General features: G+C 42.4%; 1 protein-coding gene across 7 annotated transcripts in view; it reads left to right on the plus strand.

The window, feature by feature from the left end:
- Nucleotides 1-27,615, plus strand: part of herc1 (HECT and RLD domain containing E3 ubiquitin protein ligase family member 1) — a 93,515-nt gene that overhangs the window by 53,449 nt on the left and 12,451 nt on the right. For 5 of the 7 annotated variants that reach the window (XM_087842764.1, XM_087842755.1, XM_087842792.1 and 2 more), the window contains 29 exons: nt 1,443-1,564; nt 1,659-1,885; nt 2,208-2,476; nt 2,663-2,715; nt 2,813-3,013; nt 4,518-4,692; nt 4,978-5,245; nt 7,345-7,558; nt 7,963-8,222; nt 8,313-8,440; nt 8,834-8,970; nt 10,772-10,972; nt 11,060-11,190; nt 11,324-11,541; nt 11,658-11,778; nt 11,916-12,065; nt 13,244-13,345; nt 13,445-13,618; nt 13,811-14,110; nt 14,197-14,262; nt 16,589-16,714; nt 16,838-16,976; nt 17,173-17,354; nt 19,174-19,329; nt 19,859-19,981; nt 20,085-20,187; nt 23,240-23,409; nt 25,628-25,766; nt 26,090-26,259. In XM_087842764.1, coding sequence (XP_087698890.1) covers nt 1,443-1,564; nt 1,659-1,885; nt 2,208-2,476; nt 2,663-2,715; nt 2,813-3,013; nt 4,518-4,692; nt 4,978-5,245; nt 7,345-7,558; nt 7,963-8,222; nt 8,313-8,440; nt 8,834-8,970; nt 10,772-10,972; nt 11,060-11,190; nt 11,324-11,541; nt 11,658-11,778; nt 11,916-12,065; nt 13,244-13,345; nt 13,445-13,618; nt 13,811-14,110; nt 14,197-14,262; nt 16,589-16,714; nt 16,838-16,976; nt 17,173-17,354; nt 19,174-19,329; nt 19,859-19,981; nt 20,085-20,187; nt 23,240-23,409; nt 25,628-25,766; nt 26,090-26,259 — 4,825 coding nt within the window. The remainder of the gene's footprint in view (nt 1-1,442; nt 1,565-1,658; nt 1,886-2,207; nt 2,477-2,662; nt 2,716-2,812; nt 3,014-4,517; nt 4,693-4,977; nt 5,246-7,344; nt 7,559-7,962; nt 8,223-8,312; nt 8,441-8,833; nt 8,971-10,771; nt 10,973-11,059; nt 11,191-11,323; nt 11,542-11,657; nt 11,779-11,915; nt 12,066-13,243; nt 13,346-13,444; nt 13,619-13,810; nt 14,111-14,196; nt 14,263-16,588; nt 16,715-16,837; nt 16,977-17,172; nt 17,355-19,173; nt 19,330-19,858; nt 19,982-20,084; nt 20,188-23,239; nt 23,410-25,627; nt 25,767-26,089; nt 26,260-27,615) is intronic. The other 2 variants (XM_087842801.1, XM_087842778.1) reach the window with 2 other exon arrangements.

The raw sequence follows: 27,615 nt of genomic DNA on the forward strand, positions 1-27,615 counted from the left end.
TTTTGTTGCTTTAATTAATTTATTATTAACAATAATCTAAAATTATGCACAAAAGGAATTACTAACGTAAAAAAAGTGGTTTTATTTATATATGTTTATATATAAATATTTATGGTGGCCCCTACAGACAAAACACGTACAAACTCCAAAACACATTTCTAGCGTTAACTGAACTTCCAAAACAGAGCTACTAGATCACTTAAATTACACAATTGAAAGCATGAAAGAAGTGATCCAAGAGAAAAACAAGGTCATCAGCACCATGGTCCACTAAATCCTCTTTGTTCTCTGGCCAGCTATCATGATTGAAAATGTTGAAGCATTTGACAGCTTTGGTTGTGGCTGACTCAGAAGCACTATCCTCTGTTGTAAGAACAAATACATTTTAATAAATGAAAATAAAAATATAACAATGCTGTTAACAATAATAAAAATATTTCTTATCTACATCTTTACATTCTGTAAATTCTGTGAATCTCGGGTCTTTGTGAGTATTTATACACGGCCTGTTCTAAGGTTTATTTTTTAGCACCTGACGGCTCTTTTTAGCTTCTCGTCCGTAAACACTCTGCATACTGTTTCAGATAATTCAGTTTATTTTTGGATCTTCAGCTTTATTTTGAAAGGTTTATGCGGAAAATAATCAAACGGACGGCGGAGCCATGCGATGCTGTTACTGTCGTTGTTGCTAACGACAACGCATAAAAACAGGCGCTTGTCCGTCCGTAGTGTGGTTATATTAAATATAAGAGAAAGAGAGAACTTTAATAAATTAATATAGCCACTACAGTGGCCATCAAAATGATGACAAAATATTACCGTAAACAGTTTATTTTGCGACACCACGACAGACGTTTTCATATCGTTATATCGAGCAGCCTTAGTTATAATCATGTCAGAAAGTTGTTGATGGTCACCAAAAGCATCTGGTCATCCTAAGGCTCATCTAACCAATATTAGTAATGTGTATGTATATATTTGAGGGAGTACGTTTCCTTTTAAAACGTGTAGATGAGAGAAAATCCAAAATAATTTCACATTTTTGCACCCAAGTGTTGTTGTTGTTGTTTTTTAAATCATTAAAACTTAGCATGATATTTATGGCCAAGCTGCTCTAAGTATTTAGAGCTCGCTCACGTAGATGCATTTTCTCTTATTTGAAACTTAAACTCACTGTTTCATTCAACTGGAGCCCAGACGACAAAAAAGATTCTTTTTAAAGAAATTCTGCCGTGTCTGAAGTTAAAGAATCTAGGTTTGTGGTGCTTTTACAAGCCTCCCAATTGAGAAATGGAAAGTACTGAGAGTCACCCCAACACAGAACAGAGGTGCCCAGCCTACTTCCCTGACACGGGGAGGACGTGTTTATTGAGGGTGTTTCTTTTTCTGCACAATGACACCTCCTCTGCGACTATGACTACTGTTTATATTTTGTCTTCTAGTCCTGAAGGTCTGGATCAGGACAGTGCCTCTGCATCCAGCAATGCCCCACTCAGAGGCCGCTCTGCTGCGGGCAGGAAACACCGCTTTGACCTGGCTGCACGCACACTGCTGGCTCGTGCTGGTGAGAATATTTCCCAAGTGTATATCCCACCTTTCTTTACAAGACAGTTGAACATTTATCTTCCAGCTCATGAGAAACGTTGATTCTTTTGTAGCTGGACTGTACCGCTCAGTGCAGGCCCACCACAGCCAGTCACGTCGGGAGGTCTCGTCCTTACAGCAGCAACAAGACCCGGGTGCACTCTATGACTTCAACCTGGATGAAGAGCTGGAGATGGACCTTGATGAGGAGACCATGGAGGCCATGTTTGGCCAAGACCTCGCTAGTGACACTGACATTCTGGGAATGTGGATCCCGGAGGTACTGGATTGGCCAACATGGGTGTGTGACTTTAGAGCTGCCATCACGATTCTGCGGTTTCGCTTCATCACTTATTGCTTCGAGTAAACTTACATGCACGTTGACACAAACTCATGTGTTTGGTTGAACATTACCCATGAAATCTTCTTGCATGCATGCATCAGGACTTTACCCCTGAAACTTTAAATCATGCAACTAATGAAATTCATGTTTTGGATAACTCGATCTTTATTCCCTGTGCTGATAACTGGCTGCTCATTCACATCTGTCAGAGGTTCAGATCATACTGCATGAATGTGTATTGTTGCTCTAAAACATCTTTGTGTCTGTTGTACATCAACAGCACGTGTGTGAGACAGACGATCGAGATGAAGTGGTAGTGTGCGAGCTGTGTGAGGCCAACGTGGCCAATTTCAATCAGCACATGAAGAAGAGCCACCCGGGCTGTGGGCGCAGCGCCAACCGGCAAGGCTACCGCAGCAACGGCTCCTACGTGGATGGCTGGTTCGGCGGGGAGTGCGGGAGTGGAAACCCCTACTATCTGCTGTGTGGCGGCTGCAGAGAGAAGTACTTGGCAATCAAAAGCAAAGCCAAAGTCCCCATTGTGGAAAGGTGTGCACGCCTGTGTGTGACAGCCGACAAAGCAACAGGAAGTTGATTAGATTTTTACTCTTCTGCAATGAAATGATGTTTTAAATTAGGGGGAAAATCTATTGAAATGATAATAAAAAACATTTCTGTACTTATTTCTATTATATTAGAATCTTTGTGTGATTTTATTTTGTGGTGTGACTTCAGATACAAGGGGCAGGCTCCCGACCTTCTGGGAAAGCAAGACAGTGTTTATGAAGGTAACGCGTGGTGACTGTGGGTGTGATGCGTTGAACTGACACAACACATTTAGAATTTTCCTTTGATTTTAAACTCGGTTTTCTTTCGGTCTTGCAGAGGATTGGGACATGCTGGACGTCGATGAAGACGAGAAGTTGACAGGGGAGGAGGAGTTTGAGCTTTTGGCTGGCCCTTTGGGTCTGAGCGAGCGCAGGATTGTCCCCGAGGCTGTCCAGTTTCTAGATAGTGACCCGTTGGGAGCCTCTATTGCCATGGTGACGGCAACCAACAGCATGGAGGAGACTCTACTACAGATAGGTTAGAAAACATCAATAATTACCGTGTAGGGGACGTGTTCCTCTCCTGGGCAGCAAAGCAGTTCAGATCAATGAACCAGCTAAAATAGAACCAACACGTCCTGATATAAGGCCAAACTCTTTACTTAAAAACTGTGTGGTGACAGCTATGGTGACGTGCAGGATTTAACCTAGAGCTGGGTGATATAAGATTTTTTCATATCACGATATGTTTTTTTCATTTCAGGCGATAACGATATATATCACGATATCAGCCAAATAACTATATTTGTAAGATTTAAATGTGCCGTTGCTCACAAGTAAAATATGAAATAATCAGCAGCTTGTTTTGATTTAAATATTTATTTCCAATAATAAGTTCAACAGGGTAGATGTACTTAAGGAACATGAGACTTTTTCAGATAAATAAAGGCAAATATTGCAAACTACACAAAAGGCAGCCGCTAAAGCGTTTAAGTTTCGAAACAGAACAAACAAAACAGACTAAACTGTCAATTCCACTTAGAAACAAAATATTAATTCTAAAAATAAATCTTAGTTTGTTTTACAGAAGAACAAAATTGACTAACTTTTGTCAATATCAAATAAACTGAGAACTAAAAGGAAATTCTCGATCTCTCCTTGTTGTACAGCTGAGCTTTTCAAACAGTTTAACAGTTACTTTAGTCTGACAGAAGCCGAATGACGAATTAGCGCTTCCAGTCAGAGATTGAGCATGCACCGCTTTATTGGATTTCCAGACCTGCTTTCGGCACATTTACAGTGCGTGCTACTCTGTTTTTGTCAGACTTGAAATAGCAGAAATACCTTCACACTACAGAACTTCTGTGGCTCTTCCGTTCGACAATCTCTCCGGCGTTGGAACCATCATCTGTTTTCTCTTCGGTAACCTTCGCTCACGCTCTCGGTTGGTTTTTCTCTAGTCGGCGCACTCATTTCCTCCATTAACCGGCGGCACGGCGGCTGGCTGCTTCCCAAACAAATACACATGTGCGGCTTGGCACTTGTGCTGTACGTAACAAGTCACGTGATGTGACGCTGCGGCTGTGATTGGTTCGGCTCTGCGCTACTTAATTTTAATTGGCTGTTCTTTTTTCTTTTTTTTAAGAGGACAAGAGCGGTGAGGTCTATCGCAATAGTTTAATTTTTCTATTGAGAAAAAGTTATTTCGCAATACATATCGTTATCGTTCTATCGCCCAGCTCTAATTTAACCCAAGTAGAATTTTATTACAGACAGGTCTGCCATTAAACACAAAATACTTTGCAGGGACCTAACCTGAGATACGAAGAAAAAAAAAACACGAATTCACCATCAGATCAGATGTGAGGTCACAAAAATAACTGTGTCCACACCTTTTAATTTCAGTCTTCACATGAAAGTCATTGTGATGCCATTAGAGCGTTTCGCCCTGGTACAGTCAAGCAAACTTGGCCCCTTATCTTTAGAAGTTGGGTGTTTTTGACTGTAGTGGCAGTAAACTGAGTGTGTGTTTGTGTGTTCAGGCTGTCAGACCTCAGTGGACAAGAGCTCTTCTGGTAGGGTGACCCTCGGTGAGCAGGCAGCAGCCCTACAGAACCCCCATGACCGAGTGATGGCACTGAGGAGGGTGACAGCTGCAGCTCAGGTGCTGCTGGCCAGGACTATGGTGATGAGAGCCTTGTCCCTGCTCTCCGTCAGGTAGCCTTTTGTATCTGCTGGAAATACTTTTTTAGCCTAAATAAGATTTTTTTAGAATTCAGAAATTCATGTTCCTGGGTGGGATTGTCAATAAATGTGATATTATGTGAATAATCATGCCGTGAGAGTATTCATAATAATAACAGTACATCTATTTCAACCCTTTGGATAAGGTTGTGTATTCATAGATAAAATATTAATTTAAATATTTATGAATTGTGTTTGACAAACAGAAATCAGAACAATAAGTTCGTTTTTCTCTTCTCTCTCCTTCCACACGTTCAGCGGATCAAGCTGCAGCCTCGCAGCAGGTCTCGAGTCCCTTGGTTTGACTGACATCAGGACTCTAGTCAGGCTCATGTGCCTGGCGGCAGCGGGCCGAGCTGGTCTTTCCACCAGTCCGTCCACAGGCCCGGGCCATGCCGAAAGGCCCCGTGGGGCCACCAAGACGAGCAAACCCATCTCCTGCCTGGCTTACCTCAGCACAGCAGTGGGCTGTCTTGCCTCCAACAGTCCCAATGCTGCCAAGCTGCTGGTTCAGTTGTGCACTCAGGTAAAGTATCATCACCCCAGCATCTCCCTGATGACTGATTTGAATTTCAGCTTAGATATTGAAAACACAGTCACCGGTTGATGAGATTCCCCAAATTTGTTCAGTCCAAAAGGAAAAGATTCCTTCTCAAACATACCATTAAAGAAGTTTTATTCTCTCAAATACTGTATGTGGAAATCTACACATGCAGTAACTGACAACTTGAACAGAACCCCTTTTTATCTTTAGGTACTTTGCTACCAGCAGCCTGTAGCACCTAATTTATTGTGATTTCTTTTATACGAGTCTGCAAAAAATGCCAAAGATGACATAGTTTGACATGGATAAAAAAGTATTTTTCTACCAACAAAGTTATTGCCAAAGAGCTACAATATATATATAGTATATGTGGTGTGCAGTGTGTTCTTAAAAATTGGAGTAAACTGGACAAGTACAGGTCTGAAAAGCTGTTTACAACAGATGAACTGTACCGGGAAGTCACAGCCTTAAGAAACAGGAAAAGTCCAGTAAAGACCTACAAAGAAAGAGATGGTCTGGTCACAGTTGATCCATCTGCTGTTTGCCTCATCAGAAATGGTCTCAGTGGAAAGGTGGCTGTCAGGAAGCCATCCTCGATCGCCAAAGAAGGGAAACTGGGAGAAAAGGTTAAGGTTTGCTAATTCATATGAGAACTGGTCTGAAAATCTAGAGCAACAGGTCTCATGAATGCACATATACAGAGGTGGTCTGATAAAGTCCACAGAAAGTAAAGAAATGTATGTTGGGTTGATTACTTATTTATTTTAACAATGCTTTTTGACAATGAATAAATCTTATACTATTGGAAAGCCTGTTTATGTCTCATTAAAAGGTAGGGATGGGTATCGTTTAGGTTTTATCTGATACCGGTGCCAAACTGGTACTTTTGAAACGGTGCCGGTGCTTAAACGGTGCTCAAATCGGTGCTTAAAGAAAGGAGAACACAAACTTTGTCCAAAAACCTCTCATGTTTAACTGTTTTCCACTTTTTCTTTGGTCATTTTAGCCTTTTTGTCCAGGGTGAAGGGAGTATCTGCCATCAAACAAGAAGACAGCCGCATGTAGCTATGATGATGTTTGCTAGTTCACCTTACATGCATTAATGTAATAACGTGGTTAGCCTACTCAACGTAAATTACACACGAACAACATTAAGCTACTCACGCAGAGAAGAACGGCTGCTGCTGCATCATCATCCTCATCATTTCTGCTACACTGGCAGGGCTAGGGGCCAGGACTCTCCTCTTCGGGTTTTTGGGGGATGTTGCTAACTCCAGGTCCGATAACAGGCACCACACCCGCAGTAGATGTGCTCGGTGTGAGGTCTCGCAGCAAGCTATCAAATACGGCGCATTTCTCGGCTTTTAAAAAAAACGCTATGCATCACCAGGTGTTTCATCAGATTTGAGGTGTTACCTCCTTTGACAGCATCACAGTATCAGCTTAAAGCACTTGTTGCAGCTGCTGAGTTTGCATCTTTTGCTGTGAAGTACAGCCAGACTTTGACCGCTTCGCCTTGGGCATTTTTAATCTGTAGCTCTGCTCTAAAAGAACGTACATACCTGGACCCGCCTACTATCCTCGGAAACGTAAAATGATTGGCTAGAATCTAAAGTGTATCACAGCTCAGGAAAATAAAGCACTGAAATGTGCGCTGCTTTTCGGTCTGGTTACTACCGTTTATGTCAAAACCGGTGCCATCATGGCACCTGATACCGGTACCCATCCCTATTAAAAGGTGCAACATTAGTAAGGAAAATGCATTTGTAGGTTGAGCAGCAGGTGTGGGGTGCAGCTGTGACTTTTGCACAGTACTGTAAGTCATGTGGGATTTTAAGATTGACAGCTGGTGATTGAAGACTCCAATGCATTGGCCAATATTTGTTTTTCTTTCAGTCACACAAAGAAGTTTTTGTTCTGAGTTTTCCTTTTGCATGTAACTGTACAATCATTATCTTTAATTTGTCTGCACAAACTGATTCAGATCTCATCAGACAGATTATCCATGTCTCTCCTTTCAGCTTTCTTGCACTTTAAAAATGTTGATCGATGTGATGCTTTTCCCCCCTTTTCTTATCCAGAACCTGATCTCTGCAGCTACAGGCATGAATCTGACAACGGTGGACGACCCCATCCAGAGAAAGTTCTTACCCAGCTTCCTGCGTGGTGTGGCCGAGGAGAACAAGCTGGTTACGTCGCCCAACTTTGTGGTGACTCAGGCCCTCGTGGCCCTGCTGGCAGATAAAGGGGCCAGACTGAGACCTGCTTATGACAAGGCTGATATGGAGAAAAGAGGTTTGTAGACTGTGAGGAAAAGGCGTTTAGCTGTTCCATGTCATTTCACCTGTCATTGTTTCTCTCTTACTTCATGGAATTGATCTTGATTACCTTGAAGTTATAGCTCATATTGGTGTGTTATGATGTGTTACTTTTTCTTAATATTTAAAGAAAAGTTTGTGTTCACATAAATATACTTTATACTCAGAAGAACAGTGGTTCTGTGATGCTGTTATGTTCTTCCTGGTGCTGATACCAGTCATACACGTATTTGTTTAATCCATGCAGTAGTGACATAACTCATCTGCTTGTGCCAGTTTCTTCTGTATATTCACATTTTTTGTGCTTTTTGTGTCTTTTCATCGTTGCTCCTTCTTTCACTCACCGGGCATTCTTGTCACTTTGTGTTCCGTGTCGAGCAGGTCTAATTGCGCATTTGTATGCCCATCCTTCCCATAATCCTTCCGCTGTAGGCCCTCTGGAGCTGGCCAACGCTCTGGCAGCTTGCTGCCTGTCCTCACGGCTTTCCTCGCAGCATCGCCAGTGGGGTGCTCAGCAATTAGTTCGCACTCTGGCCGCCCACGACCGCGACAACAACCAGAGCCGTCCGCAGACTTTTGCTGACATGGCAGGGGACCTGCGAAAGTGCTCCTTTATCAAACTAGAGGCTCACCAGAGCAGGGTCGGTAGTTTGGTCTTTCTCTGTGTTATACAGTGAGGTTGTTTGCACCATTTCTGTTTGGTGGTTAAAATAATCCTCTTGTTGCTTCAGGTCATCACATGTGGTTGGTGCAGTAAGAAAGGCCTTTTGGCTACCAGTGGCAATGACGGGACGGTCAGAGTATGGAACGTAACCAAGAGCCAGTACACCCTCCAGCAGACCTGCGTCTTCAATAAGGAGTAAGTTTGTTTTTTTAAGGATCCCACAGCTAAACAGAGACATCTGGCTGTAATTGGTCCAGTTTGTATTTATTTTCCCCAATAAATCTGTTTTCTCCATCAGAAACTCAGTTACCACTTTGAGAATTAAGATGCCTTTTAACTGTGGGACAAATGTTTTTGGTTTGTTACTCAAGGAATCGAACCAACCTGACCTTTGGCAGTTTGCTAAGGCAGGTCCTGAAGGCTCCTGTCCCATGAGCCTCTTTTACAGAATCACACATCATTCCTTACAAAAGAAACAAATAGTTTTCATCACTTTAGATGAGACTTTAAATAAGTTTGAGTGCTCCCAAAGGTGTCAGATACTTCAACACAGTTCTAACTTTGTTTTTTTATCTTATCTTTCACTAGTGACGACTCTTTGGAGGAGGGAATGTCTGGTTTGGGGTCTCCCAGCGATCCTTGCCTGTCACCTCTTGCATGGAGTGTCACTGGAAAGTATCTCGCCTCTGCCATGGAGAAAATGGTCAACATCTGGCAGGTTAATGGTAAAGAGTTCATTTTGTCCAGTCTTCTCTGGGGGTTAATGAATATGTTAATGATGAGCTTCACTGAGTTTTGCAGGACTTGTTTCACTATAATCTGTGGCTCACCTCGTATTACTGGTGACCAGTGTTGGTCAAGTTACTTGAAAAAAATAATCAGTAACTAATTACTGATTACTTCCCCCAAAAAGTAATCCAGTTACTTTACTGATTACTTATTTTCAAAAGTAATTAATTACTTAGTTACTTAGTTACTTTTTAAAAACACGATTTACAACCTGAATAGGTGATAAAGTGATAGATCTTTCAGCCCAATTCTACTTTTTCTACATAATCATCATACAAAATGTAAACAAATGGAAAAGTCTCTTTTTAAAACTTGTTTTATTAGTTTTAATCTTTTAACTTTATGCATCAAGCAAAAATTAAATTATCTGCAACATTCTCTCTAAAGAAATTAGTTTAATATTTAAACCTATTTTCTGCACATTCCAGCACATAAAATAATTTTTTTTGTGTGTTTACACTCAGTCTTTCAAATAGATGCAAGTAAAACACAGCAGAAAATAAATAAAGTCAAAGACTAGCGGTCCTGTTGCTCTATTTTCACCTGTAAAGCAGGAGTGATGTAGGCGGAGGTTTACCCTGGTGCAGGTGTGCAGCGGTCAGTGGAAGAATCCGCGAGTTTCTCTGTGAGTTTCCCATTACGTCGTAGCTACTCGGTGCTTGTTTGGAAGTTTAGGGGTTTTTTCGCTGTAAAAAGAAGTTTTCTTCCCACGCACAACGGACACTAATGTTTTTGTCACTTTTTGTGGAATCAAACTCAAAGTAAGGTCAGTACTTCCACGCTTTAAACGCTGCACGCTCATACTCTCTCTGCACTCGATATATGATCCATTGTTGATCTGCACACAGCTGTTGTCACGAACGTCGCACTCGCTTACGTCACTGTCATGAGACGTTCTCGCAAAAAAATCACGGTTTTAGTAACGCAGTAACGCAGCGTTCCTACGGGAAAGTAACGGTAATCTAATTACCGTTTTTGCAATAGTAATCCCTTACTCGTTACTTGAAAAAAGTAATCGGATTACTGCCCATCTCTGCTGGTGACGGAGGCCTGCAGAATATGAATGAGAGGCCTTCTGTTAAAAATAAAACTGAATGGTCACCGGATGTGTTACAGGCATCATTTTCTGCCCCTCACCAAACACCTGGCTTTGTGAACCATCTGTCCAGAGCCGGTACTGGGGTTAATAGAAGGTGTAATCACTTTCACCTGGTTTGGTGTTAATGACTAAACAGCAGGTACACTAGAGGGGCAACAATGAGACAATCCCCCGAAAAAAGGAATGGTTTTACAGGTGGGGGCCACTGAAATTTTAACCTCGTCTTTTAGAAGCAGTTCATGCTTTCTTAAAGAAGTTGATACATTGTGGCAACAAAGAATGGAGGAAAAAGCAAAGACCAACTGAGGCTGGTTCCTTGTTCTGATGTGTAGCCTCAGTGAGCTCAGCCTAGCGCCACATGAATCGATTCTTCAAAGTTCTTGTCATCATCCATCTCACAGTGAAGGGAAGAACAGAAACTACAGTCACCAGGCTCACTCCAAGGCTGCAGTGTTGGAGTTTGTCCAACTGTATAAGCAGGAAGCTCTCATGTTCCTTCACAGACAGCTGAAAGACATCAGAGCCCCGATATAAAATACCTAAAAGGAGCAATAAAATCAAGTATACTTGGGCATTTGTCAATATAAGTATGATATATCTTAAAATGTCATCATGGATCTGCTTTCATTGTCTCCAAGGTGGTAAAGGGCTTTTGGATGTGCAGCCTCACTGGGTGTCTGCACTAACTTGGCCTGAAGAGGAAGCAGAGTCCTTGTGGTGTGGAGAGCCCAAAGACATGCTGCTGGTGGGTCGAATGGATGGATCACTGGGCCTCATCGAGGTGCTGGACTCTTCTGGTATGCACCGCACAGAGCTGGAACACTGCTACAGGAAAGACGGTATGAGAGTTTTATTTCAGGTTCAACCACATCTTTGATATTTATTTGTGTAACTGAAAGAAAAACAGAAGGTTTTTTCTCCTTTAGTGGCAATAATGCACATTGCCTGGTACAGTGAAGACAAGCCTTTTGCCGTTGGCTACGCAGATGGAAAGCTGCTGATTGGATCCAAAGAACCTTTGGATAAAGGAGCCATTGTTGTCATTGATGCACACAAGGTGGAGTCATTTTGTCATTCTGTTTATGTTGTGATTCTTTCATTTAAATTTCAAAGAGAGAGCTGTTTTACTGTCAGCTCGATGGATTAGATGTACGTTTATAGCTGACGGTGATTCCAAATCTTTTTGTCAGGAGTCGATCAGCAGCATGAAGTGGAGTCCAACGGGTCAGATGCTGCTGACATGTGCTAAAGAGGAGACTGTGAAACTGTGGGCCAATCCAGACTCCTGCTCTGACACCGGCTCTGGCTGGCACTGCCTACAGAGCCTTAGACACCCCTCCTTGGTTAACGGTGTGGCCTGGTGCAGCTTGCCTGGGTGCAGTCCGAAGCCCCTCAGCATGTTCGCCGTGTACGTTGACCTTGAATTTGCCCTCTGTTTTGGGTTTTGTTTTGTTTTTGTTATTTCTCCACACAAAATGATTATTTTGAGGAACAAAAGTTTTTATGGGTCATTATGCTTTTCAGATGCTGCCAGAATGGTCTGGTCTCTGTCTGGACTGTTCCTCAAGACATTTCAAACTTCACAGACTCCTGTTCCTCTGAGTCAGAAGGATGGTGGGAGAATGAAGCCAAACCCAAGTTAATGGTATTTGTGTGTTTTAACTTCTACTGTAAAACCACTTTAGCCAAAGTCATCCAGTCGCAGCTGAGTTTCTTTTGCTTTACTTTTGAGCAATAAGTTAATGTATTGTTCAACCTCAATGTGCTATCATTGATGTGCAGCAGTCCACCCGATGGTCAGAAGATGGAGCAGTTTGTGTGTTCCAGCTAAAGGGCCACATCACTCCAGTAAGAACACTGGCTTTCAGTCCTGATGGTCTGGCCCTGGCATCTGGAGGAGTGGGAGGCCTCATGAACATCTGGTCCCTGCGGGTAAGAAACAGACATATACACACAGATGGAGATGAAGGCACATAGTTCATATGTAAACACTAGGGGTGCAACGATACACAAAATTCACGGTTCGATATTTTTTCAATACAAAAAAACTTTCATGCCTTTTTAATTTGTCATTTATTACAATTATAAATATATATTTTAACTCAAAAGTACAGTTTTTAAATTTAATGTTGCTGAAACAACAAAGTAATAAAAAAATAAATCTGTCTGATCGAGGAATCCCTCATCTTTGGAAAAGAGAGTTTATTACAGAGAAATGTCTCTTTCCAAAATAAAAGCTCTACTATACGCTTCTTCTGGGCTATATTCTCAGCAGCATATTAAACATATCAGGTCCCCATAAGGAGAATCATGTGCTAACGGCTGTCTAAATGACTCGGGTAAAGTTTGTAGCATGCTGCTTGTTGTTTTTGTCTGCTTCCACTTGTCTTTGCACGAGGATGATGTCGGAGTAAATGTGCAGTCATATTCGTTGTGTTCCCACTAGTGCTGTCAGCGTTAATCTGAAATGACGTTAACGCCACAACACGGCAAATCTCCGTTAACAAGCTACCACGGATCGCCCCGTGCGTGGGGCTGGACGGCGTCAATACGTTAACGAGCTAACTGCGCTAACACACTAGTTTCCACCCATGTAATTAAGCATTGCGTGGCACATCCAACATACTGTTTTACTTTAGTCCATGACGCGCTTACCTTCAGGGTCATACGTCACATGAAAACCAAAATGGTTCCAAACGCCACATCTGAATGAGGGTGGGGGAGGTTCAATTTGCCATGTTGCAACGAGCTTAGCTTCTGTCTCGCTAGCTTGTGCTGCGCTCAGTAAATCTGCGCTCGACTACTCCGCCTAGGCTGCACTGTCGAGCGCAGATCCACTGAGCGCTCAACACAGACAGCATCGTCAGAAGGAAAGTTGATAAAATAAATTAAAAATTTTGTATTGTTCGATACATATGAGTACAAACCGAAAGCACTGTATCGAGCGGTTCAATATCGATACGAGTATCGTTGCACCCCTAGTAAATACTGTAAGTACACACACAGATGACTGGAAATATGTAGATGGAAAGAACACATGACACTGTGTGTGTGTGTGTGTGTGTGTGTGTGTGTGTGTGTGTGTGTGTGTGTGTGTCCATTTCCAACAGGATGGCTCAGTACTCCAGACTGTAGTAGCTGGGTCAGGGGCTGTCCAGAACATTGTCTGGGTCTCAGATGTGGGCGTGGCCGTCTGCTCCAACAGGTCAAAGGTAAGTTGTGTCATTTGACTCCATCGTCTCCGTCATTTTGTATGATTGTATTTGTCCTCAGTTAAGCTTCATTTGCCTTTTGTATGGCTTGATTTCCAGGATGTGTTGGTTGTGAACTGCTCCAAAGAGTTCATGGCATCTAACCACGTGCTGGCCACCTGCCGCACGGCTTTGAAGAAGCAAGGTGTGGTCGGCCTCAACTTGGCACCCTGCATGAGAGCTTTCCTGGAGAGACTGCCTGTCATGTTGCAGGAGCAGTATGCCTATGAGAAGGTAAAGGGAGATATGATATAGCCCCTACTAGAAGTCAGAGTTTATACTAGATGATTATATCAGCATGTTTCTTTATTTGTGTTGGAGAACTCCATGAGAAAAACATAAAAGCCAATCCAAGCAAACTTGAACTATTCATGACAGATTAATAGTATTTGACACTAATAATGTCTCTTTGTTCTCTACTTCCAGCCCCATGTTGTCTGCGGGGAGCAGCTTGTCCACAGCCCGTACATGCAGTGCCTTGCCTCTCTGGCTGTAGGTCTCCATCTGGACCAGCTTCTGTGCCGTCCCCCTGTGCCGCCCCACCTTCGACACTGCCCACCTGAGTCTGGCATCGCTGTATGGAGCGCCAGTGAGTGGGCGTGGCTGGACTGTTTCTCCACCACAGTAAAGGCGGCAGAGGCTCTTGCTCGAGGTGCAGCCTTCCCCGAGTCCTTCTCCGTTCCTGACCTGGAACCCGTGCCTAAAGATGAGATGGCTCTGCTCCTGGTGAGCAAAGCTGATGAAACTGTCATTTATAATGTAATCAAAACCTGTGCAGCTCATAACAGCAGCCTTTGCTTTTATTTCTACAGGACAACAGTAAATGGTCAGCTAGTATGGATGAACAGGTCATGTCATGGGCCACCTCCAGGCCAGAGGTAATTTTGACAGTTCAATTCAATTCAATTCAATTTTATTTATATAGCCCCAAATCACAACAAAAGTCGCCTCAAGGCGCTTCATAGATACAGAGAAAAGCCCAACAATCATATGACCCCCTATGAGCAGCACTTTGGCGACAGTGGGAAGGAAAAACTCCCTTTTAACAGGAAGAAACCTCCAGCAGAACCAGGCTCAGGGAGGGGCGGGGCCATCTGCTGTGATTGGTTGGGGTGAGAGAAGGAAGACAGGATAAAGACATGCTGTGGAAGAGAGACAGAGATTAATAACAGATATGATTCAATACAGAGAGGTCTGTTAACACATAGTGAGTGAGAAAGGTGACTGGAAAGGAAAAACTCAATGCATCATGGGAATCCCCGGCAGCCTACATCTATTGCAGCATAACTAAGGGAGGATTCAGGGTCACCTGGTCCAGCCCTAACTATATGCTTTAGCAAAAAGGAAAGTTTGAAGCCTAATCTTGAAAGTAGAGATAGTGTCTGTCTCCTGAATCCAAACTGGAAGCTGGTTCCACAGAAGAGGGGCCTGAAAACTGAAGGCTCTCCCTCCCATTCTACTTTTAAATACTCTAGGAACAACAAGTAGGCCTGCAGAGCGGGAGCGCGAGTTTAGGTGAAATAAATGGTTCCCCCAATACTCAGAACAGCCAGCAGTCCACCCGGTCACACACTGCAGTCACACACTGCAGTCACACACTGCAGTCACACACTGCCTCTGCCTTGTTGTTCCAAAAAGTGATTTCAAATGTTTCTGTATAGTTTTTATGTCTTTACCTATACTGATAAATAATGTGTAGTAATGTGGAGTTACAGGGGGAGATAAAGTACAACACAAGTATCTTTATGATTGCAGTATTGCACCTACTCTATCTTCTGCATTATAATCAGTACTTATGGTTTTGTTTCCAGCTAAAATATCTTTATAGAACTGTTATGTTTGTTTCTGCTGCTATAGATTATATAAAAGTCACTTTGCCCAAAACCGATTGCAGAGTTTACCGTGCGATGATCAAAATGAGCTGATGGCAATCAAGAGATATATATTTAACAGATTTAAACCACCAAGTCAGTTACAATAGTTTAAATTGTGGAAATCACTTTTTGTTGTGACCTGTTCAGCCCTCCCTTTTTTATCCAGCTACAGTCCTCTAAATATCCATTTATTTAGGCACAAGTGATCATAACTTTGTTTTTTTAGCCCTCGGCGTAAAAGGCTGATGCGGTGCTGCTGTCACGCTGCGAGCAGGCAGGGAAGCAACGTGGAAGTAATGTAGTGATGTAGGAGTTTGAAACTGAAACCATAGGTGTCTACTAAAAATCTTAGATGAATTAGAATTTCAGTGAAGTTGACCTCAAGATCAAGGTCAGAGGTCAAGTTTTCTGAAATTCTGGTAACTTGACAACAAGACAACATAGGATGTTGAAATTGATACCTCAGGTTCATCTGCTACTAATGCCTCTGACTGCAGAAAGAGAGCAAGAGATCATTGTGAAACAGTAAGGCTACGTCCACACGTACCCGGGTATTTTTGAAAACGCAGATTTTTCTATGCGTTTGCACCTTTCGTCCACACGTAAACGACGTTTTTGGTCACTGAAAACAGAGATTTTTAAAAACTCCGGCCAGGGTGGATACTTTTGAAAACTCCGTTTTTGCATTTACGTGTGGACGAGAAAAACGCAGAAAACGCAGAAAATGCAGCGTCAAAGGTGTCCGCCTTTTTTGACGTCACACTGTGCGCCACGTTATTGTTTCGGTGAAATGAATTTCTACAATACTGTTACTGTTAAATGTCTCTGCAGTGTTTAAATGCTTACATATACACACACAGTTACTGTCCCTCCACACATACGACTCGGTTCTGCTTCTATGCCCCAGCTTTGTTTACTTTTTCCCACAGAGGCTTCTAGACTTCTGATTGGCCAACATTTCTGCACGGTTAGGAATATAGCGCCACCTGCTGCTTTGGCATGTTCCTAGCAGCGTTTTCCTTCATTTCTGCCTTTACGTGTGGACGGGATTATTTTTTAAAACAAAAATGGAAAATCTCCGTTTTCAAAAATACCCGTGTACGTGTGGACGTAGCTTAAGACACAGTCACAGAATATTTGCTGCATTTTTTTGGGTAAAATGGTGTAAAAAGTGTCTCAATCAGCCAAAATCACAACATTAACAACAGTGAGCTTAACTGAAGGGTGATGGTGAGTAAGAGGGATGTCAGGCCAGGTGAGAAGGTGGATATTACATCTGGTTTTAACCCAATTCTTTTCTTCCATTTTTCATGTTTGGGTTCATGATCAGGACTGGCACCTCGGAGGGAAATGTGACGTGTTCCTGTGGGGTGCAGGGCGACACGGTCAGCTAGCCGAGGCTGGAAGAAATATCCTCGTTCCAACCATTGCCCCTTCCTTCTCTCAGGCACAGCAGGTACATAGACATGAACCACTGCACATATTGTTTTGTGAACTTTGTTTCTATAATTAAAACAGCAGCGTGAGCTGTATTTTATTTCTACCTGTGATTACTCGTTCACATTCTCGGTTCTTGTAGGTGGTGTGTGGGCAGAATTGCACCTTTGTGATCCAGCCCAACGGCACCGTGTTGGCCTGTGGAGAGGGGAGCTATGGCCGCCTGGGACAAGGCAACTCAGATGACCTGCATGTCCTTACGGTCATCTCAGCTCTTCAAGGTGACATGACAACACCTGTACACAAGCAAAAGTAACAAACAAACAGGCACAAAGCCAGTTGAATGTAGCAGAACGCTTAACGGCTAAAAGGCAAATTATTTGTGGTAGCTGGTGTGCACGAAATATAGAGCTAAAAGAACATTTGGTCAGCGGATTGGTGACATAAACCCTGTCATGTGCTTTTCGTTCTTACCAGGTTTTGTTGTGACCCAGTTGGTTACATCTTGTGGCAGTGACGGTCACTCCATGGCTCTGACAGAGAGCGGCGAGGTGTTCAGCTGGGGAGACGGTGACTACGGCAAGCTTGGACATGGAAACAGTGACCGCCAGCGACGACCCCGACAGATTGAGGCACTGCAAGGAGAGGAGGTGGTCCAGGTAAGTCTCCACCCTCCTTAAAGATATATTTCATTTAGTGCTGTCAGCGTTAATCTCGTTAAAATGACATTAAAGCCATGACTACATTAACGGTTATGGGGGATGGAGGGAGAGAATGCCGTGCAGACCCTCGCATGGGGCGATCCGTGTTAACTCGCTAACAGAGATTTACCGTGTTAATGCGGTTATGGCATTAACGCCATTTTAACAAGATTAATGCTGACAGCACTGATTTTATTCAATTCCACAGTACCCAAAAACAACATGCAGGATATATACAGAGGGCTGAATTCAGACAATACGGAGCCCCACAGGGGACATGGGAGAAAAAAAAAATTAAGACGGAGTTTTGCGAGATGTCGCAAAACAAACTCGGGATCTCGCAAAAGTTTTAGCCGCATTCTTCGGAGGCCACCAGCTCGAAGCCGACCGGGAGGTCGAGGCACGATGTGCCGGGAAAGCGGTGTTCCTCCCGGCTGTAGTAGGTCTCGACCTCCCGTTAGCTTCGAGCTAGTGGGTGTCAGATCTCCGAAAACGTCGGAGCACTTTTGCAAATATGTGATGTCTTGTAAACCGAGCAGGTATCTGACGTTTACACAACTACATTCGGGCCTCAAAATATCTTAAAAGTGTATTTTGTGACCCAGAAAGAGTAATATTACAACTAAGTAGCTGCCGCCATTGTTGGAATTCAACTTTTGCAAGATCCCGGAAAAGTTTTGCGAGATCCCGAGTTTGTTTTGCGAGATCTCGCAAAAGTCCGTCTTAATTTTTTTTCTCCCATGTCCCTTGCGGGGCTCCATAAGACAATGATGTGACAGGGTATTAATTTTATTGGTACTCACTAGTTTGTAAGGTCTGCCTTATAAATATAAGTAAATATGTATACTGTATATATTACATGTATCTAAATGTATCAACAAAATGGAATTAAATTGAATAGTTTGTATATCCATGTGCTGTGGGATGTCCTCCAAGATCTGTACCAGGGTGTGACTGAGCTCTTGGAGAGACAACCTGAGGTTCAGATAGACTAAAACACAATATCTCAGAGGTGTAATACTGGGTTTAGGTTATGCGAGCGTGGGGGCCAGTCAATGGCAGTTCATCCTCTGGGAACAGCCTGCTCTCTCATACTGACTGCACATAAGACCTGATATCATCATTCACCCAGAGGAACCAGCACCCACCACACTAAAAAGTCCCGTCTTCATCTGTCAGTGGCCTCCACCTGTGAAGCTGGGATGTTCTCAAAGCGTGTATACAACATGCCTCATTCGCCCCATTCACACCCACTCCTAGAAGCACTTCTAAACTCAAGTGCAAACTAACCAACATTCACACACCGATGAACGCATCGGAGGGCAACTCAGGGTTAGTATCTTGCCCGAGGATATTTGGCACGAACCACCAACCTTCCAATCAGTAGCTGATCTGCTGTACCACCTGAGCCACCCTGTTGTTGATTTTATTAACACAAAAACATCCATTAATCAGATTGGTATTCCAGATGTTATACTCTGGCTAGAGTCTCCTTAAGAAGTGTTCTTTTAATCTTTTTTGAGCGGTGTACAGTGTAATTCTGTGGGAAACAATAAAACTCAACACGTTTGCCTACTTTGAGCCAAAAAACATTTTAAACGTTTTTCTCTTGAAGGTTAGACTTCCAACACTGTCTTTGCTGTTGCACAATTCTGTCATATATCTATTAGTGTCACACTTCTCCTCCATATTCTGCACACCTTTATTGGGGTTAACAAGAACATCATAGAGATAGGCAGTTTCAGTTACAATGCTCTTTGCTTTCTTCACTCTTTAGATGTCTTGCGGGTTCAAACATTCGGCCGTAGTCACAGCCGATGGGAAGCTTTTCACTTTTGGTAATGGTGATTATGGAAGACTAGGGCTGGGGAACACCTCAAACAAGAAGCTGCCAGAGAAGGTCACTGCTCTGGAGGGCTACCATGTAGGACAGGTAAGACGTTCATTACTGTTACAGTTGGTGTCTGTGAAATGCTTGGATGCGCAGCGCATTCAGAGGATTTCTGGACTGTTACACTGTTACTGTTTTCTATACTGGAGAACAATATGAAGACATCAATCGTCATGTGTCCACTGGTGCTACATGCTGATTGTGGACATTCAAAAAACACTGTGAAATAAATATTTCAGTGGTTCTTATATAGAGCTTTTCTACTCTGCCTGAGCACTCAAAGGGCTCATACAAGCACATGCTTTCTGTTTAACATTCACACGTTTACACACAGTGTTGTGCCCAAAGGATATTTGGCATACAGACTGGAGCTGAGGAAGCTACCAACCTTCCAACCCCATCAGCTATTTTTTTTTTTTTTACAGTAATATGATTGTGCTCTAGGTGTTGTGACATTTCTGGTTGCTGGAACTACTTTGGGGCAGTTTTGAGTTCTAATTGTTTTGATTATTTTCAGTTGTCCAGCCTTATCTTAGCTATTGATAGTTGTTGTCGTGTGCTCCCTCCTCAGGTGGCTTGTGGTTTGAACCACACTTTAGTTGTCTCTGCTGATGGAATGATGGTTTGGGCCTTTGGCGATGGAGACTATGGGAAACTGGGACTTGGGAATTCCACAGCCAAGTCCTCACCTCAGGTACCTGCTGCATTGTGATGCCTGAACAGTGAACTGAAGTTAATCTGTTGGCCTATCAAACAGTGAAACTGTTTGTGACCCTGATCTGTTTTGAAATCCTTAGAAAGTGGACGTGCTGTGTGGGATTGGTATAAAAAAAGTAGCCTGTGGAACTCAGTTTTCCGTGGCTTTAACCAAAGATGGCAAGGTTTTCACGTTTGGCCAAGGTAAGCTTTGCTTATTCCAGGTTTAAAAACAAAGTTAATCTATAACTGCCTTAAATCTGCATTCTTGTTAAAGGCCAGTCTGTAGGCAAATGTTCTTATAGCTCACTTGATCAACGACTTCATAAAACATTTTGCTGAGGAGTTTGAGTTCTCAGCCTTTCTCTCACCCACGTTGGAGTCTTATTCACCCTACGACGAAAGACAGACCTAGCTGCCATGTAGGGCTGCCACAAACGATTATTTTGATAGTCGACTAATCAGATCATCATCCATTGGACGTACAACATACAGCTTATTGCACCAGCAGCATCTGCTCTTATATAACTATCATTAGCTTACAGCTTTAAGTGTTTAAGGTATGTGCTAACTAAAAATAAAGACAAGATGATAGTTTATTAAATTTTAATGAAATTTGCAGATTGTTTCGGTGAAGTTTAATAAACTCCTTGCTATCTAAAATATAACAGGACACCGGAGTATATTCTCGAGCATCTCACACTTCTGATAATCAGCTGTCTGCTTGATGTTTATTCAGCTGTGTAAAAACTATAACTTTAATCTCAGCCAAACCGATTTACTCAGGAACAAATAAAATACTAAAAAAAGCCAAACAATAACATTTTTAAGTTATCTAAGTGACTTATATATATTTAACCTGAGTAGCGAAAGACGGCGGTGGGTTTGAAAACGATTAGCGGGAGTCCGGTCTTCTCACGGCTCTAGTTAGCCTAGCCCCCGGCTAGCTATCGAGCTAGTGGCTAACAGACGTCTCCGAAAACGTCGGAGCGCTTTTGAAAATATGTGGTGTCTTGATAAACTGAGCAGATATTTGAGGTTTACACAGCTACATTCTCGCCTGAAAATATGTTAAACGTTTATTTTGTGACCCAGAAAGAATAATAAGAGTAATATTAAAACTAACTAGCTGCCACTGTCGCTACCCGATCCGTACCGGAAACCCGATCGGTACCCCGCATGCGCGAAAGGTGTCTACTTCCGGTCGTAGCGTTTTACGATAGTTACAGGTCAGCGTATCAGTTAAGATGTTAAGAATAATAAGTATATCTTAAAATGTTTGCAATAATGAAGCATTTCAGTATAATGTAGACAAAAACGAAAAATAAAAAGATAGTGACGGATCAGGACTCCTCGATCCTTACTGCGCATGTGCAAAGTCGGACCGTACAAATCGGGTCTACCCGATCCGTACCGCGCACGTGCAGATGTTTTCTTCTTCTTCTGTTTGTTTAATGGCAGTTTACTCCCCAGTGTATGAGGATACTGCCACCTGCTGACCGAGCGAATAAACCCTATTGTAAACTGAATTAGCGTCATTACAAACGCGTGTTAAATTTGATTTAGCGATAGTCGAGTGTGTTTATGTTTGTCTGTGTGGAGAGGATTGACTGGAATAGTGTTGATGATGTCCGCTATCACTGTCAATTGTCAGTAAACACTTAATCTGGCTGATGAATCTTCACGTGACACATTGCTAAATCAATATTATTAAGTCTGTAATTAGGCGCCATTCTTCTTATTTTACGGCGCTGTTGTTCAATCGGGGAACGCTCTCTGTTGAGGAGAAAAGCATGAATTTGTTTGTATACGGATTATCCATTGTTTAAATGTCCCGGTAGTCGAAAAGGAGGCAGAGCTGTTGAGAAATGCTAGGAGCTAACTGGGCGCTAACCGTATCATTCAAATATATTGAATGTCGCAATGCTGGCAAAGAGAGGAAGTGACGTGAGATTTGCGCATGCAGGGTACCGATCGGGTTTCCGGTACGGATCGGGTAGTGACAGCCACCATTGTTGGAAACTGAGCTGGGCCGCGCTATGAATTCTGGGACACAGCTGCTTCTTCTTCGGGGTTTAACGGCAGCTGGCATCCTTGTACATGCAGTGCTGCCATCTTCTGTTTCAGTCCGTTATTACACTCTTAAATCCTACTACTTATTCCTGCGTCTTTTGGGATCTTACAAAGCTTCAAACGACGGGTCGACTATTAAATCAGTCGTCAACGATTTTGATAGTCGACGTAATCGTGACTAGTCGACTAATCGTGGCAGCCCTACTGCCATGTCGCCCATATTAGCTAATACCTGGGCTGTTATTTTTATTTAATTTTTATTTGAGACTCCCTTTCTCATTACAAGATCTGTTTCAGACAAGCATACTAAAATGGTGAAAATTGTCCAAGATTTACAAAATCACATTAAAAAATTCCCAGTGACAGATTCAAAAAATCGTTTATAGATCTTTTAAACTCTGCAAGCGATGCCATCTGAGAGAGCTGCACTGTAATGTGGTCCATGATGACAGGGCAGGAAACGAGGAAGCCTTTTTTCCAAGCTCTGCACGAACTGATGGAACAGTGAATGGGATGGAAAACCAGAAAATGATCTATAGATAAACCAATCAGCCAGAGAAAGTTGATGTGTTAAAGGTTTACAGCCAGTTAAATATCTTAATGCCTCATGATAAACTGAGAGTGAGCAGGAGGGCTGATGAATGATACCTTAAACCCGGAGGGTGGCAGCAGGAGAAAAATCATCTGTTTGTGAAAAAGTACCCCAACTTCAGCCTCAGTTTCTTTAACAGGTGGTCAGTATGTGACTTAAACGACTGTCATTGACCACAGTATTTAAGTAGTACACTACCCAAAGCTAAATGTGATTGTGCAAAAACCATGTTGATGATATTAATGCAAAAATAATAATGTACACCCTGAGATAGAAACCTCTGTTAGTGACATTATGGTGGTCTATAAACTCCATAAGACAAAACTGACACCCACAAACCCCTCAGTCCCATTTTTTCTTATTTTATATGGGATATTAATAACACAATAATCTATAATCATATTAATGAATGTTAGTGCAAACAGTAGTTTATTATATAACATATTAAAATGAGTGTGATATTTAGATTTGGCCATTAGTGGTTTTAACACTGATTATGACAATTACACAATTGAGTTTTCACCATGAAGTCAAAGTGAGATTTTTTCCGTGCCATATTATTCAAATATATTTTTACCTTTTCTGTTGAAGACCGCCTAATTGGCTTGCCAGAGGGTCGAGCCAGGAACCACAACCGGCCCCAACAGGTACCAGGTCTCTCAGGGATCCACATCCAGGATGTCGCTGTAGGAGCTGAACACACTCTGGTGCTCTCCTCCACAGGAGATGTTTACACCTGGGGCAGCAACTCGGAGGGACAGGTAACATGTATACAATGCTCGTGGGAACATAAGTGTCAAAGTCTCAATAAGACTGTTTGCTGCTTGTCTTATTTGAAGTAAATGGATTTACTGAAAATGTAGCCTTGTCATCTATCTTATATTACACACATAGAGAGCCTTGTGGCACACAATCCGGTCGTTAAGTGATGACGTGACGAATCCTACTTCCGGGTCTAAAGTAGTCTGCGTTTAATATGGCTTTTGTGTTGTTAACATGTTTAATGTTTTGTATTTTCTTCTATTTAATCTCAAAAAGCTCCTAAAACAGTCAGTGATCACTGTTGACCTCCCTCGGCTTTTATTACCGCTAATCATTTATTTAAGCTCAGTTTTTAAAACCTTAGGATGTAACTACAGCCCAGCCCATGCAGCAGTATATGAATGACTAACCTCGTATTGTGGATGGATTATCTCAGTTGTTCTCCTGGCTGAAGTTTGGTCCTTTTACAGCATCCTGCCATGCGATTACATTTGTTCCTGACCACCGAGAACACTCAAGTTAACTTTTATCCAGTGGAAAAAAAGTTAGCTTGTTTATATTATGCTAACATAGCTGTGTCGCTAGCGGTCACGTAGCACATCATTATATACCAGCTAGCCAAACTTCAGTAACCCTACAAACGTCACTGCTGTTTAGTTTTCTGTCTTCATTTATGTTGGAAGTGATAACAGAGCTGTACGTTTGAATTGTTTCCAAAACCCTGCAGTCAGGACATGCTATATTGTATTTAGATAGAAGCTAGCGAGCTAACTTCCTGCTAACTTCTAACTCCGTTAAATGTCATAAATTCCGTTTTCATGGATGTTAAACTCAATTGTTACACCTGGTAGAGCAGAACGCTGATCATTTTATTAAAGATGAAAGACTTTAGACAGTTTTAACTCTCAGTGATGCCATAGTGATCGTTTGATATATGGAGCTGCAGCGGAATTTAGGCCCAGACACGGCTAGTGACGTCAGACTTAACGACCGGATAGCTAAGATAAGAGGACGAGGACTCAGAAACAGCCAAAGAAAAGTATCATTCAGACAGATATGATGTGAACCACTCCAAAGCAGAACCAGATACACCAACCCAATATTTCAGCCTATCAAGGAAAGTATGGTGGTGGACAGTATCAAACGTAGAGTTTAACATCAGAATATTCTCCAGCGTCACTTTGCATTAAAATAACACTGGACACTCAAACAACAGCAGTTTTAGTAAAATGAGCCCCAGATTGAAATTTCTCAAGCACACTGTCTTTGTTTAACACTGGTGTAATCTGCTTAGTCATAGCCTTTTCTAAACTCTTAGCAATAAATGATAATTTTGAGATTGGTCCGTAAATGCTAAGAAAAAGAATGAGTTGCCCCCAATGAGCAGGGACACTCTCAGTGTTTCAAAGCTCCTAAGAGAAGTCTTTGGCCCGTCCTTGGCCTCTGCACTGACTGGTAGATTCAATTCAGTTTTATTTATATACCAAATCACAACACAGTCGCCTCAAGGTGCTTTATATAGTGAGGTAAAGACCCTACAATAATACAAACAGAGAAAACCTCAACAAAACTCTACAAGCAAGTGCTTTAGTGACAGTGGGAAGGAAAAACTCGCTTTTAACAGGAAGAAACCTTCAGCAGAACCAGGCTGGTAAATGGACTAGTTCTTATATAACTCTTTATAGAACTTGAACTTTTTCTAGTGAATCTAAGTGCTTCTGTCTTGGAGAGCATTGGAATTAGTATCTTGCCCACAGATATTTGGCGTACAGCGGCCAGGGATCAAACGCAGCACCTGCTCTGAGCTACATCCACCCCTTCAGTAGTAGCAGCGATTAGCTGCTCTGCTTCGCACAGGACCTTGAACCATAATCAGGTCATTTGCAAGATATTTAGCACAAGGTTCTCCACAAATCTGAGTGTGCAACTGGAGAGGGGCGCCTGTCGTCCAGCACAGTCACAGGGCTCAGCCAGCTAGACTAACAAAAGATCCAGAGTGCTACGGTATCACTGAGTCTAAGCAGAATTGCTGCTGTGCCTCTCATACTGTGCAGGATTACTACTGCAAGAACACATCATCAGCAGGGTAAACTAACATTGCATTGTTTGCATTCCTGGCAGAATTGATCTTGAGCTGTTATACACACTTATGTATGTAACTTAAATGTTCTGGGTGGACGTTATTAATGTATGTTGACTTGTGACTGTGTTGTGCAGCTGGGTCTGGGACACACCAACCATGTTAGAGAACCTACACTGGTAACAACGCTGCAGGGAAAGAACATCCATCAGATCTCTGCTGGACGCTGTCATAGTGCAGCGTGGACGGCTCCCTCTGTGCCGCCTCGAGCACCAGGTTACACAGACACACAAAATTCACACAATGCCTCCTGATATTTTGATACTTTCTCCCAGATATCAGATTTCCTGCTGTGCTGCTGGAACTTACAAAATACCAGAGAGTAATGGTTTTATTTTTATGTATTATGCCTTATAAACCACATCACATAGAAAATATGTCAAAGGAATTAGAGACAGAGCTTTGGATGGCTGCCACAACAAACAATAATTAGAATAACTGTGACGGCAGAAAATCTCTTTAATGTAACTTTTGTCGTGAATTTCTTCCCACACTTCTCAGTGTTCAGGGTGATCATATCTCTGTCTGATCTTCCTCAGGCTCATCTGTACCTCTTCAGCTTGGCCTGCCAGCAGCAGTGCCTCCTCAGTACAGTGGACTTAAAGAAGTGAGCATCGAGGCAGTCAGGGCCCGTTTGCGGCTCCTCTACCACTTCTCTGACCTCATGTACTCGTCATGGAGACTGCTCAACCTCAGCCCTAACAACCAGGTGGGCAACGACTACAATAAAAACAAAAGACACTTGTACAGAAATCTTTTAGAAATTTGGTAAAAAATGTGTTGTTAGAATTTGTCAGAATGTCTTACTGTATATTTATCTACTACAGAAACAGCTTCTGGAAAAATACTGTTAGTTTAGTGCCTCTAACACGTTGACTATAACAAGCTGAAAACACAGCCGTAGATATGAACAGAATGAGAAGAAGAAAATGACTAAACCTAGATTTGTCTTTCCTTTGGTTTGCATCTCCAGCCTCAGTAACTGAAGGCACAGTCCAAATTTTATGCAGTGAAAATGAGCGAGGCAGGCTCTGAACACCTTCACTCTCATAGCTGAAAGGCTGTAAAGGTGATTGAGTTCAGGGATAAACCCAGAAAAGGTGCGTGTCACTACCCGATCCGTACCAGAAACCCGATCAGTACCCGCATGCGCGAAAGGTGTCTACTTCCGGTCGAAGTGTTTTACGATAGTTACAGGTCAGAGTATCTGTTAAGATGTTAAGAATAACAAGTATCTCTTAAAATGTTTCTGATAATGAAACATTTAATATAATGTAGACAAAAACAAAAAATAAAAAGATAGTTACAGATCAGGACTCCCCGATCCGTACCGCGCATGTGCAGGGGTTTTCTTCTTCTTCTGTTCGTTTAATGGCAGTTTACTCCCCAGTGTACGAGGATACTGCCACCTGCTGACCGAGTGAATGAACCCTATTGTAAACTGAATTGGCGTCATTACAAACGTGTGTTAAATTTGATTAAATTTTAGTGATAGTCGAGTGTGTTTATGCTTGTCTGTGTGGAGAGGATTGTTGGAATAGTGATGATGATGTCCGCTATCACTGTCAGTTGTCAGTAAACACTTAATCTCGCTGCTGAATCTTTCACGTGACATATTACAAAGTCTGTATTATTAATTCTGTAATTAGGCGCCATTCTTCTTATTTTACGGCGCTGTTGTTCAATCGGGGAACGCTCTCTGTTGAGGAGAAAAGCGTGAATTTGTTTGTATACGGATTATCCATTGTTTAAATGTCCCGGTAGTCGAAAAGGAGGCAGAGCTGCTGAGAAATGCTAGGAGCTAACTGGGCGCTAACCGTGTCATTCAAATATATTGAATGTCGCAATGTTGGCAAAGAGAGGAAGTGACGTAAGATTTGCGCATGCGAGGTACCGATCGGGTTTCCGGTACAGATCGGGTAGTGACAGTGCATGTTGTACACACTTTTTGGTGTTTATTATGAAGCTCGGATTGGTCAAATGCATCTTAAAGTCTGACATTTGTGTTGTCACTTCTTGCGTTGACTGCTCTAGAAGGAGCCAGTCACCTAAACATACAGCTAAA

This window comes from Neolamprologus brichardi, chromosome 1, assembly GCF_056152115.1.
Source record: "Neolamprologus brichardi isolate AB-2024 chromosome 1, ASM5615211v1, whole genome shotgun sequence".
Taxonomy (NCBI): Eukaryota; Metazoa; Chordata; class Actinopteri; order Cichliformes; family Cichlidae; genus Neolamprologus; species Neolamprologus brichardi.